Source organism: Microcaecilia unicolor, chromosome 6 (assembly GCF_901765095.1).
Source record: "Microcaecilia unicolor chromosome 6, aMicUni1.1, whole genome shotgun sequence".
In the NCBI taxonomy this organism is placed as follows: domain Eukaryota; kingdom Metazoa; phylum Chordata; class Amphibia; order Gymnophiona; family Siphonopidae; genus Microcaecilia; species Microcaecilia unicolor.
Genome location: NC_044036.1, coordinates 184803078 through 184820825, shown reverse-complemented (window position 1 = coordinate 184820825; position 17748 = coordinate 184803078). Strand labels below are relative to the sequence as shown.

The following is a 17748-nucleotide window of genomic DNA, read 5'->3' as shown; positions in this document are numbered from 1 at the left end:
GGTGACCTGAAGTTCGTATGCCCAACGGCCCAGCTGCCCTCTGAAGTTTTGTCTTCTTTATGTAAATTTCCTCTCTGCAATTGCAGTTACCTTAACTGCGGGGAAGGGGACAACCGGTGGTCAGCTGCCCATGGCCAGCATTTTATCCCCTGAGCAGCAAGTGCGGGACCGCTGCGCGACGAACTGCCCACAGATGAAAGGGTTGGCGAGTCCTTTGATTAGCGCTGGCGAAGGAGCGTCGACGCTCTTGGACCTGGAAAAAACAACTAACTCCATCGCTCCCGAATTATTCAACCACCATGTCCAAAGGAGTGGAGGAGTGAGTTAGAGGTATATGCTGAGACGGAGGACGTTTACAGCAGAACCCGAATCGGCGGAACCACTCCTAAACACCTATGAGAAATCAACTTGGAGTTTTTGGCTCCCGTGGAGGTTACATTGAATACCATCTGGAAGGCGCTTCGGGACCTAACGGTGGCAGTAAATAATTTTGTTTCAGATATAATTTTATTAGAGAGTTACATGGACAATTCAACTGAACCCTTTGAGAGTGAAAAATTGATATAACAAATGATTCTACATGAGCAAGAAGTGATTATGATAATAAACCAGAAATTTTGAATAATAAAATGAATATTATTATAGATGATTAATATCAAGATTATTGTTTTTCCCAGAGTTCCGGGTATGACTCCTAAAGTTTTCCTCAGAAATATTTCCTCAAATTATTACTTTAAAAGGAGTGAAGCCTGTGAAAACTGGGATTACTTTAATCAGTGGGATTTGAATTAGAGACTTAAGTATATGTATTGTTAAAATCATTTCTGGTTTTTAAAAGAGAAAGAATGTAATCAGATGTATTATTTCTAACTAATATTGGACAATAAGTATGTTTTTCAATGAATGATTGACTATACACCGTATTGGCCTTGAAGAAGCCAACCAGATGATCAATGTGGAATAATGATTAGATGAGTAATATCTGGGGATAATCAGGTTAATACCACGGGGAGGTTTTTCTGTTACTGTTTAAATCGATCTCTTTATCTTGTTTCACTCTCCCTATTTAGTGGTCTAAGGAAGAGAATAGAATTACCTGACTGAATAATTCCTATATATTACTTTCTCTGTATTTCCAGCAAGTTGTTTTATCGCTTGTAAAAATTTAAATGGTTATAAATAAAAAATTTAAAAAAAAAAAAGAAGTGGAGGGCAGACTAGATGACTATGCAGAGGCGATGGGGGCCATAGACCGGCAAATTACAGATATTTGTATTGGTCAGCAGCGAGCCGCCGACCAGCTCGAAGATCTGGAAAATCGGAGCAGACGATGCAACCTGAGATTCCGCGGTCTTCCCGAAACGCCTACCTACCAAGATGCAGAATCGGTAGTGCAGCGACTGGTTAGTGCACTACTCTCCACTACAGAATCACCAATTGAACCTGAAAAGGTGATCCTGGAGAGATCCCACACTAGGACTGAATCGGAACAATCTCCCAAAAGATATCATTGCATGCTTCCGGATTTTAAATTGAAAGAAAGAGTTCTGACAGCAGCGCGACAAGTGGAGGAATTTAAAATGGGACTCCTACAGAGTGGAAATCTACCAGGATCTGGCGGCAGCTACCCTGAAAAGACGGGCTGAATTGAAACCAGTGACGGCCAAGCTGAGAGAGATGGGTCTGAAATACTGATGGAGACACCCATTCGCATTAGTTTTCTATAAGGATGGGAAACAACATCAGGTCAATCAATCGCAGAAGCACGTGCATTATTCAGGATGGGAGGGACAGCAGTACTGCCGTCAAGTTCCGAAAGCCAGAGGTCCGCGTCCTCACCCGAAGTGGCAATGAGCAGGGCGTAAAAGACTGGAACACCAACAGTCGGCGAGCCGTCTACCATGTAGTAATTGCAGTAGTTGAGAGTGGGCCAATATCTGGACAGCTGTTTGCACAGACTGATGTGAGAGTTAATAATGAAAAAGTTAATGTGTTGGGGGGTTAATGATTAGAGGGGAGGAGAAGGGGGAGGCTCAGTTGATGGGAGAGCTGGAATCGGAAAAGGTAGAAGAAGAAGGCAAGCAGATTTGCGTAATACATTATAGAAGGGGGAATTGGATAGAAGTTAATCAACTGTGGGAAAGAGAATCACTTCCTTCTAAGAAGCACCAATTCAAATATGGAAGTGGTGCAATGGATAAAGGGGATGGGGCATGGAAGGAGGGGGGAGAGGGATAAAATAGGGGGAATAGAAGAATTAATAGATGCAGAAGAGGGGGGAGGGAGAGAGGGTGGGGGAATGGGACTGGGCAGGGATCTCTCAACATATGGTGAAGAGGAATAGGCGAGGTAATACAGAATGTTAAGATGGAATGTAAATGTGTACTGTAATGTACGGGGACTTAACACCCCACAAAAATGCAAGCAGATGTTTGGAGAGATGGTATGCTTAAAGACAGATGTAATCTTCCTACAAGAGACGCACCTAAAACGTAGCCATGAACACCTGGTGAGACATAGGCATTACCTATAATTCACTATGCTCCAGTGTTGATGGAAAAGAAAGAGAGGGGTGCTTATAGCACTCTCAAATATGCTGCCATGGATAATACACCAAACGTAAAGGATACAGCAGGTAGATATATATTACTGATAGCCTCTCTACATGACATCTGTTATACTATGCTATGTGTGTATGCACCTAATGAAGGACAGAAAGGGTTTTTGAGGGAGGTGGATATGGTCCTACACAAACATGCAAAGGGTCGGCTGTTGGTGGGGGGTGACCTGAATCTCACGATTGACCCCCAAATAGATAATTCTGGTGGTATGGTGGGCTATGCCAGAGGGGATAGAGCAGCCTTAAAGGCGTGGATGGCACGATGGGGATTAATAGATTTATGGAGAGAAAGGCATGGGACTGAAAGAGATTATACGTACTGTGCCCCAAAATATAGCACATATTCAAGGATCGATTATTGGCTGAGTGATGGAGAGATAAGGGGGAAAATTGAAGAAGTAAGCATACTGCCCTGTAGCTGGTCTGATCACTCTCTGGTGACCATGATCTGGAAGCTGGGTGGTGGGGATAAAGTACGCAGATAATGGCGCTTAAATGAAGCAATGTTAATAGACCCACAGAACATAGCCCTGATAGAGCAATATATAGAGGAATACATTAAAATTAATGACACAGAGGAGGTGCAGCCTGCAGGCTTATGGGAAGGGCTGAAGGTGGTCTTGAGAGGGAAATTAATAGCGCTACAGGCACACCTTCATAGGAAGAGGGTAGGAAGAGAATCTATACTTAGAACAAAATTAGAAAAGCTGGAGAGAGAGCACAAATTAGACCCGACGGATAGCAAAAAGGGACAAGAAATATATCTGATTCGGACACAACTTAATGATATGCAGCTGGCTGATATTGCAATACAGATGCAGCACACACAACAAGAACATTTTGAATTTGGAAACAGAGCGAGCAGGTTGCTAGCCCATAAGCTTAAGAAACAGGCACAGCGTAATTTGATACCTAGTATAACCAATAAATCGGGAAAACTAATTACCCAAGCGGGAGAAATGCAGGAAGTATTTAGGGAGTTCTATGACCAGTTATACCACTCAGAACAAGATACATCCTTGAGGGAAATGGAGCAATATGTGCCGGAGAGGGGTCTACCTAGAATTCCTGAGGGGGAGTTGGAGAAACTGTCTAAGGCCATAACTCTGGAAGAGATCATGGAGACAATTGCAGACCTCCCTAATAATAAAGCACCGGGATTAGATGGATTCCCTGTGCGATTGTCAGGTTCTCAGGTTCAGAGCCCGCGGGGCCGGGCTCTGGAGCAAACGTGAGCCCTTGGGCTGCTGCCGAGGAGCGACAGCAGCAGGCAAAACCCACCAACCAACACTGGGTAAGCACACCGGCAGGGACTGCAGGCACTGCCCAGCGAACCGGAACACATGGACTGGAATCCCCAGGACTGGAGGACACAGGACTGGAACACACACCGGACCGGAACACACTGGACTGGAGCACACCAGACTGGAACACACACCGGACTGGAGCACACCAGACTGGAACACACACCGGACCGGAACACACAGGACTGGAGCACACTGGACTGGTCCGCACAGCTTCACCTGTGCTTAGCTACTAAGCCCCCCAGGAGTTGAGCTTCTGGGTTCGAGTAGCCGACAGGACTTACTGGATACCGGGTGACATAGGGACCAGGACTGGAAACAGAAGTGCTCCTAACCCAAAACTGATCTACGTGCTCCCAAGCCCTAAACCAGCAGGAGTGTTCCTAACAGTAAACTGACAAAAAGGACTTCCTAAGCCCTATACTAAAATAGGAGCTCCTAATCCCTGCTCAAGAAAGAGACTTCCTCAGCCCTAGACTAACAGAGCAGGGAACTAAACACAAAGCTAACACAGGTGCTACTAAGCACCAAGCTACAAGCAGAGCTTTACACTAATAAGCTAAACACAGAACTAACCAGCTACCTAAGCACTGCTCTAGCAAGCTAGATACAACTAACAAGGTGCTTCCTAAGCACTACTCTGGCAAGCAACCAGAAGAGCTCCTAGCACTAAAAGGGAAGACAGGGGAGCCACAAGGAAAAAGCAGTGAAGCTAACACATAAGCCAAAAGTGCTTCTAAAGCACCAAACACCAACAGCAAAGACTGCAATGCTCCCAATAGCACAAACACCAGAAGTACTTCTAACAGCAAACTCTGCAGTGTTCCTAACAACACCAAACCCTGAAGTACTTCTATCAGCAATAGAGCTTCCAAAGCCCTACACAAGCAATGCTTCCAAAACCAAGAGGGAAAAGCAGGGGAACCATAAGGGAAAAACAGGAAAGCTAAACACACAGTCACCAGTGCACACTGCACTAACACTAACCTGGACCTTAGCAAAAGCAAGCAGGGAAACTAGACACAACGTCAGAAGTGCACACTGCACCACCCTACCTACAGCAAACACCACTGTTGCAAAGGCCCTGAAGGAAACAACACCACTTCCTTATCAAGGCCCTCCCTGATGATGTCACACTCCCTAGACCTAGGCAAAAGCACACTGACCCAGAGAGGCCCAACCCACACCAATGCAAAACCGTGAAACACTTGAAGCCAGTACACCCAAAGAGAGTTAGAGCAACTCAGGCAACACACACACAGCTGTAGTGAAGTGAGACAATTAACCCCATGCTGCTGGAAGCTGCCAGCACAGAGAGACAGAGCCAGCTCAGAAAGGAAAGAGAAAAGAAACAGAAGCCAGCTAAGAAGCTGACCCCCAGGAAAGAGGTAAGTTTGAGAGGGGTTCAGACCCCAGTCATAACAGCGATTCTATAAGTTATTTAGCAAATGGCTAGCCCCAGTGTTGCTAAAGATTATTACCTCCTTTGATACTCTACATGAATTGCCTTCCTCGTGGAGATTGGCGGAGGTAATTTTGCTTCTGAAGCCAGCCAAAGATGCATCCCAATGCGGTTCATATAGGCCAACATCACTTTTAAATGTAGATTATAAGATCTTTACTAAAATATTGGCACTTCGGCTTCAGATGGTGCTGCCAAGTCTAGTACATGAAGACCAGGCGGAATTTATTGAAGGCAGGCAGACATTTGATAATATTTGAACCCTGTTACATGTAGGGCCAGTCTTAGGCAGAGGCGACCGAGGCGGCCGCATAGGGCCCCGCGCGGCCCGCCTCAACTCTGCCTCGCCTCCGACCTCCGCCGCCAGACTGCCGCTGCTTGCCTCACGTCACGACCGCATCCGACCGCATAATCATCATCACTCCCTACCCCAAGCTTGCCTGCAGCCAGGGTCCCTCCCGTACTCCGTGCCGCCAGACGACCCAGTTCTGCCACCCGTCACCGACCCGGCCGGCACCTGACCCAGCATTTTAAAAAAATCTACAAGCGGCGGTGCGGTGCCTCGCGTCTGAGAATAAAAGAAGAAACATTGCTTCGTCCGTCGGCCAGCCTTCCCTCATGTCCCGCCCTCTGATGTAACTTCCGCAAGGGCGGGACATGAGGGAAGGCCGGCCGACGGACGAAGCGATTTTTCTTCTTTTATTTTCAGACGCGAAGCACCGCACCGCCGCCTGTAGATTTTTTAAAAATGCTGGGTCAGGTGCCGGCCGGGTCGGGTGGCAGAAGAGGGTCGTTTGGTGGGTCGGGGAGGGGGGGCTCAGATGGGAGGGGGTTCAGGTGGCTGGAGAGAGGGGGAGCAGGGGAACGAGGAGAGTCGCTGGACATGGGTGGAGGGCAGGGGGGGTTGCTGGACATAGGTGGAGGGCAGGGGGGACAGGAGGGTCGCTGGACATGGGTGGATGGAGGGGAGGGGGTTTCTAGACATAGGTGGATGGCAGGGAGGACAGGAGTGCCGCTGGACATGGGTGGATGGCAGGGGAGGGGGGTTTCTGGACATAGGTGGATGGCAGGGAGGACAGGAGGTCGCTGGACATGGGTGGATGGCAGGAGAGGGGGGTTTCTGGACATAGGTGGAGGGCAGGGAGGACAGGAGGTGTCGCTGGACATGGGTGGATGGCAGGGGAGGGGGTTTCTGGACAAAGGTGGAGGGCAGGGAGGACAGGAGGGTCGCTGGACATGGGTGGATGGCAGGGGGGGCAGGAGGGTCGCTGGACATGGGTGGATGGAGGAGAGAGAAGAAATGCTGGACATGGATAGAGGCGAAGGAAGAGTGAGGAAGGAGATGAGGTGAGGGAAAAGGAAGAGAGGAGAAAAAGTGCACATGGATATAGAAAATAGGCAGAAGCTGGATCAACTGGACAGTCAAGTCTGCGGAGGACCCAGCTTTTACTTATGGAAATGTGCATCTGTGATATTTTTCATGTAACTTTCAATTTTTGTAGTATTGCTGCATGCTGAGTCTGACTTCTTGAGGTAACTTTCCAGTTCAGTATTTTGCCTTCATGTGTTTTTTAGGTGTGATCAAGGAAGATGCAGTATTCTGCTAGCGTATAGTTTGCAGCCCTTTTGTTTTGTTTTGTTTGACTAGGTTGTGTACTGGTGTTTTAGAACCAGGTGTAATTATAGTGCTGCCTTTCCACGCATAAGGTTGTAGCTCGTCCTGTCCTTGGAATTAGTGCTGTTTATGGTTTGTTAAGGTTATGAGTGTGTTTTTGCACAAGTTTGTGTATAGTGTTTTGCAGTGGAGAGATTGTGTGTTGGCCTTACTAAGGTGGCACCAAAGATCAGAAAGGGTGTAGAGCCTAAATCATGACACACTACCTCTAAAAGGGTGTTTTGTGGCTCTACATGAGAATTGTGATATTATGATCCCTTGCTAGCTTCATTATGTTGACGGTCTGCATTTTCCGTATGGCTGGTATATTGGTGTATAAGGTATTAATTGTGACTATTTTATTTTTACTTATTTTTTTTTGTGTGTTGTCAGACAATTATGGATGACAGACAGAGTCGGAGTCTTCTTGAGTCAGAGAGTTGTGGTATATATTTTAAAACAATTTTAATACCTTGGTGGTCTATATGTTTTTATATTGTACATTATATTTACACATCACTTTATTTTATTGTATATCTTTTCATTTCATTTTTATTTTATTGCATATATGGCTTACAGAGTAATAGGGGAATTTGAAAGTACTGAATCTTTTCTTAATATTTTTCCTTTATTCTCCTTTGTTATGAGAATTGGAACTACTAATTGTAGTGGACTTGAACTGAATAATTTCTGGGGAGGGGAGGTTTCATGATAGCATTGTGCTTATTATTTCAATCAGTTTTTTTGTACAAGTTTAGCTTCATTTGTCTTTATTTGAAATTTCATAAATAAAAAATGTTCTAAAAATGGAATAATCTTACCAATGGGGTGGAGCTAAAGTGGGGCGGGGCTAGGATGGGGCCCCACCAAATTGGTCTGCATAGGGCCCCACACTTGCTAAGACCGGCCCTGGTTACATGTGATCCAATACGCAGCGGAGGAACCCACTCCAATATTGTTGTTCTCGGTGGATGCTGAAAAAGAGTGTAACCAAGTAGAGTGGTCATTCCTCTTTGCGGTACTGAAACAGATAGTCTTGAGAGGCCGATATCTGTCCTGGCTTCGGTTGCTATACACTAACCCAATGACCATGTTAAAGATAAATGGTACCCATACTAAACCGCTACAGCTCAGTCGGAGAACGAGACAGGGGTGTGCAATGTCGCCCCTGCTATTTGCATTATTGATTGAATTATTAGTTAAGCAGATTCGAGACAATGAGTGTATACGAGGAGTAGTCAGAGGCAAACGAGAACATAAGATTATGCTCTTTGCTGATGATATTTTATTGACCTTGGCCCACCCTAAGCATTCACTACCACGAGTAATGCAACTACTAGAACAGTATGGTTCCATGTCGGGCTTTAAAATTAATGCCACCAAATCGGAGATACTTAATCTTACCGTACCCCAGCCTGAGGCCCAAGAGATGTACCCATTTAAATGGGCACCGAAATATATTAGATACTTGGGAGTGATGATTACCTCTAAAATAGAACAATTGTTTCAGGCCAATTACCCTAAAAAGCTTAATGAACTTTTTGCAGAATTAGGTGGGAGGGTCTAACGATATCGTGGATGGGTAGAATCCATGCTATCAAAATGATGCTACTGCCACAGCTACTGTACCTATTCCTAGCACTACCACTACCTATTCCCCGGGCCTTCTTCCAACAACTGAATCGAAAAATGTTTGTATATATATGGAAAAAGAGATGGCCTAGGATACGTAGGACGATGATGTTCTAAATACCATTGAGAGGGGGGATGGGAGTCCCCAATTTCTATCTCTACTACCAGGCAACTCAGTTACGGATAATGACAGACTGGGGCCCAGGAGTCACTAAGAAATGGCTGCATTGGGAAAGTGTGGATGGGAACTCATTTTCTGGGGGATATATTGTGGAGACCAGGGAAAGAAATACTAGCTGAGATACATAGGGCACCAGTGGGGATTAGCCACTTGCTTCGCATCTGGTTACAAATACGTAAAAAGGTTTAAGGCGCTATTTCTTGCAGATGGCGATAAGGGGAGCACTGGGATTTCCACTGGGGGAAATGGAAAAAGTCTACCAACAATGGGCCTACAAAGGGTTGTATAAGTTAGATCAGGTGTGGGTTAATGGGAAAATAAAAGACTTTGGGGAACTACAGGAGGAATATGGGTTGGAGACCAGAGAGTTAGTATACTATCAATGTCTGAGGAATTATACCCACCGACGAGCAAGGGAGGAATTAGCGTTTGAAGAAACAAAACTGGAAAGGGCGTTGAGAGGTGGGGGGACAGAGGAAGCATAACGCGACTATATAAAGCGCTGTTGCTCCTCTCCACACCACAAGATTTCTATACTGATAGATGGGAGGGAGTATTACAGAAAAAGTATACATTGGAGTGGTGGGCGAGTACCTATAGATACCTGCTGAAACCTTCTATTGCCCAGTCATCGAATGAAAATGGCTACAAGATATTGTACTGGTGGTACTATACACCGGACAGATTACAAAAAATACACCCGCAGGTTTCAGCAGACTGTTGGAGGGAATGTGGTGGGCGAGGTACATTTATGCATATCTGGTGGGAATGTCCTAAGGTACAGACATACTGGGCTCAAATAATAGAGGTGGTGAGAAGGGTGGTTCAGGTGGAGTATCCATGTCAAGCAGAGACATGCCTGCTGCACCTGAGACCACCGAGAAGCCAGATGCATAGTCATAGGCTGGCGATCCAGTTCTTGGTCGCTGCAAAGGTAGCATTGGCTAGAGCTTGGAAACAAGTGGCGGTCCCGACTCTATTGGTGGTAATGGCTAGAGTGGACCATCTCCACCAGATGTCGAAATTGACAGCATTGAGAAAAGGCCAACTCCATATATTCCAGAAAATCCGGCAGCCATATGAAAAAGAGAGAGATGGAATACTAGGTTCATTGTAAAACTAAGAGGGGGGAAGGGTCAATATTGCACAAGTTGGAGCAGGAGAAAAAAGAGATCTAGCAATTATACATGTTGTATAGATTATGTATACTTGGATATGAGAAGTGCAATATAGCAGTTCATGAATAGGGAAGGGGAGTGGGGTGGGGTTATTGAAAGTTTCAAATTATTGTTAAGATGTTTTATCTGAAAGCTTCATGTAGAAATGTGAAAGTGTACAGTTATGGATAAACAAAAAAATTTTCTTTCAATAAAAACAAGTTAAAAAAAAAAGATGGGGAAGCTATAGAACTAAAGGACATGCCCTGAAGTTACAAGGTAGTAATCGTAAAAGCAACATCAAGAAGTACTTTTTCATGGAGGGGTTGGTGGATGCATGGTATGCCCTCCCGGTGAAGGACAGGAAATAAACCTACAAGGAGGTAAGCTTAAAAGCAAAGTCAGGAAATATTTTTTTCTCTGAAAGGGTGGTTGGATACCTGGAACGCCCTCCTGGTGGAGGTGGATAGGGAGAAAATAGAATTCAATAAGGTGTGGGATAAACACAAAGGGTCCTTATTTAGCAAGAGGGATGGGATCAAAAGAAATCAAATGTCATAAAGGGGTGCAACCTGAATAGAGCGGCAGACACAACTCTAGACACCTTGCTCTGCAAACTAGATGAACCATGCTAATCTTTATTTACTGTCTGCTGCTGTATTTTTCTGGGACCACAAAATTCACCATACTTTTTTTGACCTGTTTTTGTATGGCTTACAGCTGGAATAGAGCCATTTCCATTATCTGTAGCTGTTGATTTGGTTATCATAGGATGTTTGGGGAGCAATGAACAGAAGAATATAAGTATTGCCATACTGGGACAGACAGAAGGTCTAAGCCCAGCATCCTGTTTCCAACAGTGGCAAATCCAGGTCACAAGTACCTGGCAAGATCACAAAACAGTACATTTTATGCTGCTCATCCTAGACATAAATAGTAGATTTTCTCCAAGTCCATTTTAATAATGGCTTATGGACTTTTCTGTTAGGAAGCTATCCAAACTGTTTTAAAACCCCGCTAAGCTAACCACTTTTACTACATTCTCTGGCAACAAATTCCAGAATTTAAATACACGCGTGAAGAAATATTTTCTCTGATTTGTTTTAAATTTACTACTTTGTAGCTTCATTGCATGCCCCCTAGTCCTAGTATTTTTGGAAAGAGTAAACAAGCAATTCACATCTACCCGTTCCACTCCAATCATTATTTTATTGACCTCTATCATATCTCCTCTTCTTCAAGCTGAAGAGCCCTAGCCGCTTTAGCCTTTCCTCATAGGGAAGTCGTCCCATCTCCTTTATCATTTTTGTCGCCCTTCTCTGTACCTTTTCTTATTCCATTATCTCTTTTTTTGAGATGCGACCAGAATTGCACACAATATTTCAGGTGTGGTCGCATCATGGAGTGATACAAAGGCATTATAACGTCATTTTTGTTTTCCACTCCTTTCCTAACAATACCTAACATTCTATTTGCTTTCTTAGCCGCCACCACACACACAGCAGAGGATTTCAACGTATATCATTAACGATGATGCCTAGATCCCTTTCCTGGTTGGTGACTCCTAACGTGGAACCTTGCATTACGTAGCTATAGTTTCGGGTTCCTCGTTCCTACATACATCACTTTGCACTTTTTCACATTAAACATCATCTGCCATTTGGATGCCCAGTCTCGTAAGGTCCTTTTGTAATTTTTCACAATCCTCTTGCGATTTGTGTCGTCATCAAATGTAATTACTTCACTGGTACTCCCATCTCTAGATACATAGTAACATAGTAACTCCACTACCTAAAGACGCAAAGAAAAGTTCAAATGACCTAACCAACTACCGCCCAGTAGCATCTATCCCTCTAATAACCAAACTGATGGAAGGTGCAGTGACGAAATAACTCAGTAGCCACCTAAATAAACACTCAATATTGTATAAATCTCAATCAGGATTTTGATCGAACCATAGCACAGAAACAGTACTAGTAACCCTAATGAACAAATTTAAACAAACAATTGCAACTGGCAATAACATACTTCTCCTACAATTTGACATGTCCAGTGCCTTCGACATGGTCAACCACGGAATATTACTACATATCCTGGAATACTTTGGAGTTGGAGGTAATGTTCTTAATTGGTTTAGAGGATTCCTGACAACTAGATCATACCAAGTAACAATTAACACGGATACCCCCAATGATCCCTCCTCTCACCAACCCTCTTTAACCTAATGATGATACCACTAGCCAAGCTATTAGACAATCAAAACCTTAACCCATACATATATGCAGATGATGTCACAATCTATATCCCATTCAAACAAGACCTAAAGGAAATTACCAACGAAATCAACCAAAGCTTCCAAATCATGCACTCCTGGGCGGATGCATTCCAGCTAAAACTCAATGCAGAAAAAACACAATGTCTTATACTAACCTCACAAAATAACACAAATAAATTCACCACCATAACCACCCCTAACTTTTCCCTCCCCATCTCAAACAGCCTGAAAATTCTGGGAGTCACCATTGACCGAAATCTCACACTTGAAAACCACGTGAAGAACACAACGAAGAAAATGTTCCACTCTATGTGGAAACTCAAAAGAGTAAACTTCCCAAGGGCCATCTTTCGAAACCTGGTACAATCCCTGGTACTAAGTCACCTGTACTATTGCAACTCACTCTGCTGGCTGTAAAGAACAGACCATCAAGAAACTCCAGACGGCCCAGAATACCGCAGCCAGACTCGTATTTGATAAAACAAAATATGAAAGTGCAAAACCCCTAAGAAAGAACCTACACTGGCTCCCACTGAAAGAATGTACCATGTTCAAGATATGCACGATTGTTCATAAAATCATTCATGGAGATGCCCCGACCTACATGCTAGACCTAGTGGACCTTCCACTCAGAAATGCTAAACGATCTTCCCGCACCTTTCTCAACCTACACTTCCCCAGCTGTAAAGGGGTCAAATACAAACTAAAACATGCGTCCAGCTTTTCCTACATGAGTATGAAGATGTGGAATGCATTACCAACTCACTTAATTAAATAGCTTCCGCAAAGCTTTGAAAACCTATCTCTTTAACAAAGCCTACCACAAGAGCCCATAACTACTTGAACACAACCCTTACACTCGTTTATTCAGAATGTCTCACTGTACAGCTGCATAACCAGATCCTCTTGTCATCTTTTATCTCTTTTCAACACCAATTGTATTTCTTCCCTGTTATGGCGCTCCCATAACAGATCTTTGTAAGCTACATTGAGCCTGCAAATAGGTGGGAAAATGTGGGATACAAGTGTAATAAATAATAATAATCCCATGACTCTCTAATTTCCTCTGGAGTATTTCATGAGGTACTTTGTCAAATGCCATTTGAAAATCCAGATACACAATCTTGACTGGCTCACCTTTATCCCCACGTTTGTTCACCGCTTCAAAGAAATGTAGTAGATTGGTGAGGCAAGATTTCCGTTCACTAAATCCATGTTGGCTTTGTCTTGTTAATCCATGTTTTTGAATATGCTCTGTAATTTTGTTCTTTATAATACGCTCTACCATTTTGCCCGGCACCGACATCAGGAAGGATAAACTAGAACCAGGAGCCCTTAGAGCAGTGCGAGTACACTGCTAAGGTCCAGATCTTACACATGAGCCCTGGAGCAGGTCTGAGGTAGCTGTGGGTGCTTATTTCATAAAAGAACATCGGTGCCTTCATTGCCTTTAAGAAACAGACATAAAATAGGTGCCTTTTTGGAACTTTGATGTAGGCACCTGAAATAAAATTAGACCATAAATGAATACATTGTTTGCTGATTAATTAGATGGTGGTGTTGAAAGTTCAAGTCTGAGTACATATAAGCAGATACATCTTTATGAACATAAAAAAAGATCAAAATATGAGCATGGGATACAGGTCTAGAGATTTAATCTAAGAATTAAAATAGAAGGTTTGTGTGAGGCCTCCATCATATTTACTAGAGAGATAAGAGAAGAAACTTGAGCTGTCATTTCTTCCTAGCTGTATGACCTCTTCTGCAGCTAGATAAAAGATCTGCTAACAGTACAAAAATAGTTACAAGCTTTGTTGAACCTGATATCTTATTCCAGTGAAGAGAAAGAGCAGGGCTGCATTATTAATGTGCCTGTTAGTGCAAATGGATTGCCATCTCTGTAAGTAGTGCCCTCATTGTCAGCATGCTGATAGAATCCCAGATCTTTTGATACATTGAGGGAAGGAACAGGGGCAGCAGTCAGATTTCTGCTGATCTAACAGCAGATATTGAAAGAAAATAATATTGTAGGGGGAAATCCAGCATAGCAATCTAAAACCAGAAGATATGCCATGCTGGATCAGACCAAGGTTGTCAACAAGCCCAGTATCCTATTTTGAAAATCAGCAGTGTACGAGGTTAAGTACACATTATATGCAGGTATTTTCTCTGTCCCTAGAGGGCTCACAATCTAAGTTTTGTACCTGGGGCAATGTAGGGTTAAGTGATTTGCCCAAGGTCACAAGGAGCTGCAGTGTGAATCGAACCCAGGTTGCCAGGATCAAAGCCCACTGCCCTAACCATTAGGCCACTCCTCCACTATGAGGTGCAAGTGTCATATAAAGAGCACAACGGTCCATGGCAGGCAGGTTTATTCCTATTTTCCTCAGTGTGTGCATCTAATAGGGCATCTGATGGAAGGGGTAGTTAGACTAGGTCATACACATGCTAATTAATAGCCTACTTTAACACTTTTCTTCACATCTCTACAGTTTTCCTAGACATAAATCAACCGCAGGAAAGAATGTCATTGTTTTTGTTTTCTAAAAGCAGCATTCCTTCCCCAGTGTGACAATCTAAAGGTATATATCTATAGGAAAGGTGCACAATATTGCTGCTTTGGGAGCTACTGTGAGGTCCAGTTTTTTGGATACCCAATATATGTAAAATAACCTGCTTCACAGACTGTTATATATCTACGCATACATCTGTAACCCCTGTTTGCCTAGGAGGGTCACGACCTGCTTGAGCTGGGAGGCCAGCTGTCACAATAATGCACTCCTGCGGTACTCTGCTGTCCTCCAATAAGTCAGTCCAGGCTAGAATTTAAGTTCTGAATCAAAGAGTTTACTTAGACTTGGATTTTTAAGACAGAAGTATGGGGCAGCTTCTCAGCATTGGTGTACTCGCAGAAGTAAAAAAAAGGTAGTAGTAAATGGAGTTCACTCTGAGGATAGGGGTGTTACCAGTGGTGGATTTGTGGTTCTCTGTGGTGAGCCACAGGGACTGGCTTGTGTTATTGCTACAGTTTCTTGGTATAGTTCTTTATACTGCAAAAGAGCTGCCAGGGAAAGGTTTCCCTTATCGGATGGTACTAAAATCTGCAATAGGGTAGACACCCAGGTTTGGATTAGTGATCTAGTGAAGTCAGAGGAATGGTCTAGGTGGCAGCTGAGATTTAATGCTAAACCTGGAAAAAAAACCAAAGAAGCAATGCATGAAAGAAGAGCAAGATCTCAGTGCGATTGTATCTGATGATCTTAAGGCAGCCTAACAGGCATAAACCAGAAAGATGCAGGTTGAGGAATGGTCACCAGGAAGAAAAAACTGTCTCTTGTGTAAGTCTCCAAGACATCATTTGACGATGCAGTATTTAGAACTGCACAAAGAGTATAAGAAAGATCAGTTGGTCCAGAGGGCGTTGGGTGAATCTCTTCATAAAGGTGGTTAATAATAAATCACAAGTCTCCGAGGCATCATTTGACAATGCAGTATTCAGAACTGCACACAGAACTCCAAAGAGTATAAGAAAAATCAGTTGGTCCAGAGGGCATTGGGTGAATCTCTTCATAAAGGTGGTTAATAATAAATCCCAATAAATAAAATAGGTAGTGGTCTGTGTGATAAACTATCACCTCCTTTTTCTGCTGCCCATTCTTCTCCCTATGCACCAAAAATACTATTTAAATACCTCCAGGCCATAAATAATTCACAAGAAGCAAAATCTCTTTAAGGTGAATCTCTGGCATTAGGGGCATAAGATGAAGGTAAGGTAAAAGGGGATAGACTCGGGAGTAATCTAAGGACATTCTTCTTTATGGATGCATGGCATGGCCTCCCAGTGGATGTGATGAAAACAGACTGCTTCATGCTGGCTTGAATTCAGATACAATCTCTAAGCGAGGAAGGGATAGTGGACAGAATGGATAGGCAGACTTGATGGGCCATATGGTTTTTATCTGCCATCATTTTCAGTTTCTGTCTGCATCTTATTCATTATTTCATTCCCCTTGCATTGCCTTGTTAGTTTACTGCATAAGCATCTGACAGAAATGATTTGACTTATTCAGTGAGAGGAATTAACATATTTCTAATGTGCTATTATTCAATGTTTGTATTGCAGCCAACAAGTGAGGATGACCTGTGTCCTATTTGTTATGCACATCCCATTTCAGCTGTATTCCAACCGTGCTCCCACAAATCCTGCAAGTAAGGAACTTTAGTTCTCTTTCGTTCCCCAACAGCATTATGTCTATATCACTGACTGGGCTAATGAGCAGCTATTCAATGCTGACATCTGTTCTGTTGAAAAGCTCTGATATAAACTAACAGGTTGCATGCCTAGTCTTGGATATTCTGTGTTCTGTTGTAACCAGTGAATAACAATGTAATGTTTACTTTCTCTATCACAATGGAATATACCATAGCATTACTCTAACATTCTAGTTTCTTTATGATCTGTAGGCTGGATAATAACATGGTTTACAGGTCAGCCCAGTATTTTGCTTTGCTTCCCACCAGATAGCTCTTTAGAATATCCCAATGTATGGATTGCACAGTCAGCAAAAGTGACATGGAAATATGTCAGTATTACAAGCTTCGTTGTTGGCTGGAAAGGGGACATGACCTGCCTGCCTTATGGATTGAGGTTCACTTTAGTTGTTATACAGCCTATCTGCTGTTTCTCATATTGTTCCCTGATGGCTGGAACTGTGTTTTCTTGTTTTAGGGCTTGCATCAATCAGCACCTGATGAATAACAGAGACTGCTTTTTCTGCAAAGCCATCATCACTGGTGTAGAAGACTATGGAAAGCCAACAATGTGCTAATTTCTGTGCCAGAACCTCTGCCCTATTGGGATGATCATGTCAGTTTTGCTGTTGGTCTTATCTCTGTCCGAGAGGGGGGGGGGGAGAGATGGGGGATCAGTGTTTTCCCTCCAGAGTGTATTCCAATAATACTTTTCATCCATCCCTGGAGCAAAAGCCACAGCCACTTACAAACATTGTGTGATTTTACAAGGTTGTCAGCACCAACTGTACTGCTTGAGTGGTTTCAATATGTAAACATTTTCTTTTAATTCATTTGGGGTGGGGGGGGGGGGTCTGGTAACTCCAGAATGCATTTGGTGTTATGGTATTTGAACTATTGCTGCAGCCCAGTGATGGCTAGCTACAGTATAGGCCACATGGTTCAGTGATGTTGCTAAGGCTGAGAAAGCTGAGGTGACTCAACCCTTTGGTTCCCTAACCTGGCCACTATCTACGATACAATAATCCTTGATAGCAAAGTGATCTGGCTTATGCTGCATGCTGAGTTTAAAGTCACATGCGAAGAGTGAAAGATGCTATAGGGAATGGTTATTTTGCCTGTAATGTTTTACTTTGGATGTTATATGCCACTTGGGGACAGTGTGGAATAGCAACTTATAAATAAAATACATTTAGATTTTGGTGCTGTTGA

The 17748-nt window shown here is 43.5% G+C and overlaps 1 protein-coding gene across 2 annotated transcripts in view; it reads left to right on the top strand.

The window, feature by feature from the left end:
• Positions 1–17748, top strand: part of RNF123 (ring finger protein 123) — a 594888-nt gene extending 577140 nt beyond the window's left edge. For both annotated transcript variants that reach the window (XM_030205297.1, XM_030205296.1), the window contains exons 38-39: positions 16409–16494; positions 17015–17748. In XM_030205297.1, coding sequence (XP_030061157.1) covers positions 16409–16494; positions 17015–17114 — 186 coding nt within the window. In that variant the 3' untranslated portion in view covers positions 17115–17748. The remainder of the gene's footprint in view (positions 1–16408; positions 16495–17014) is intronic.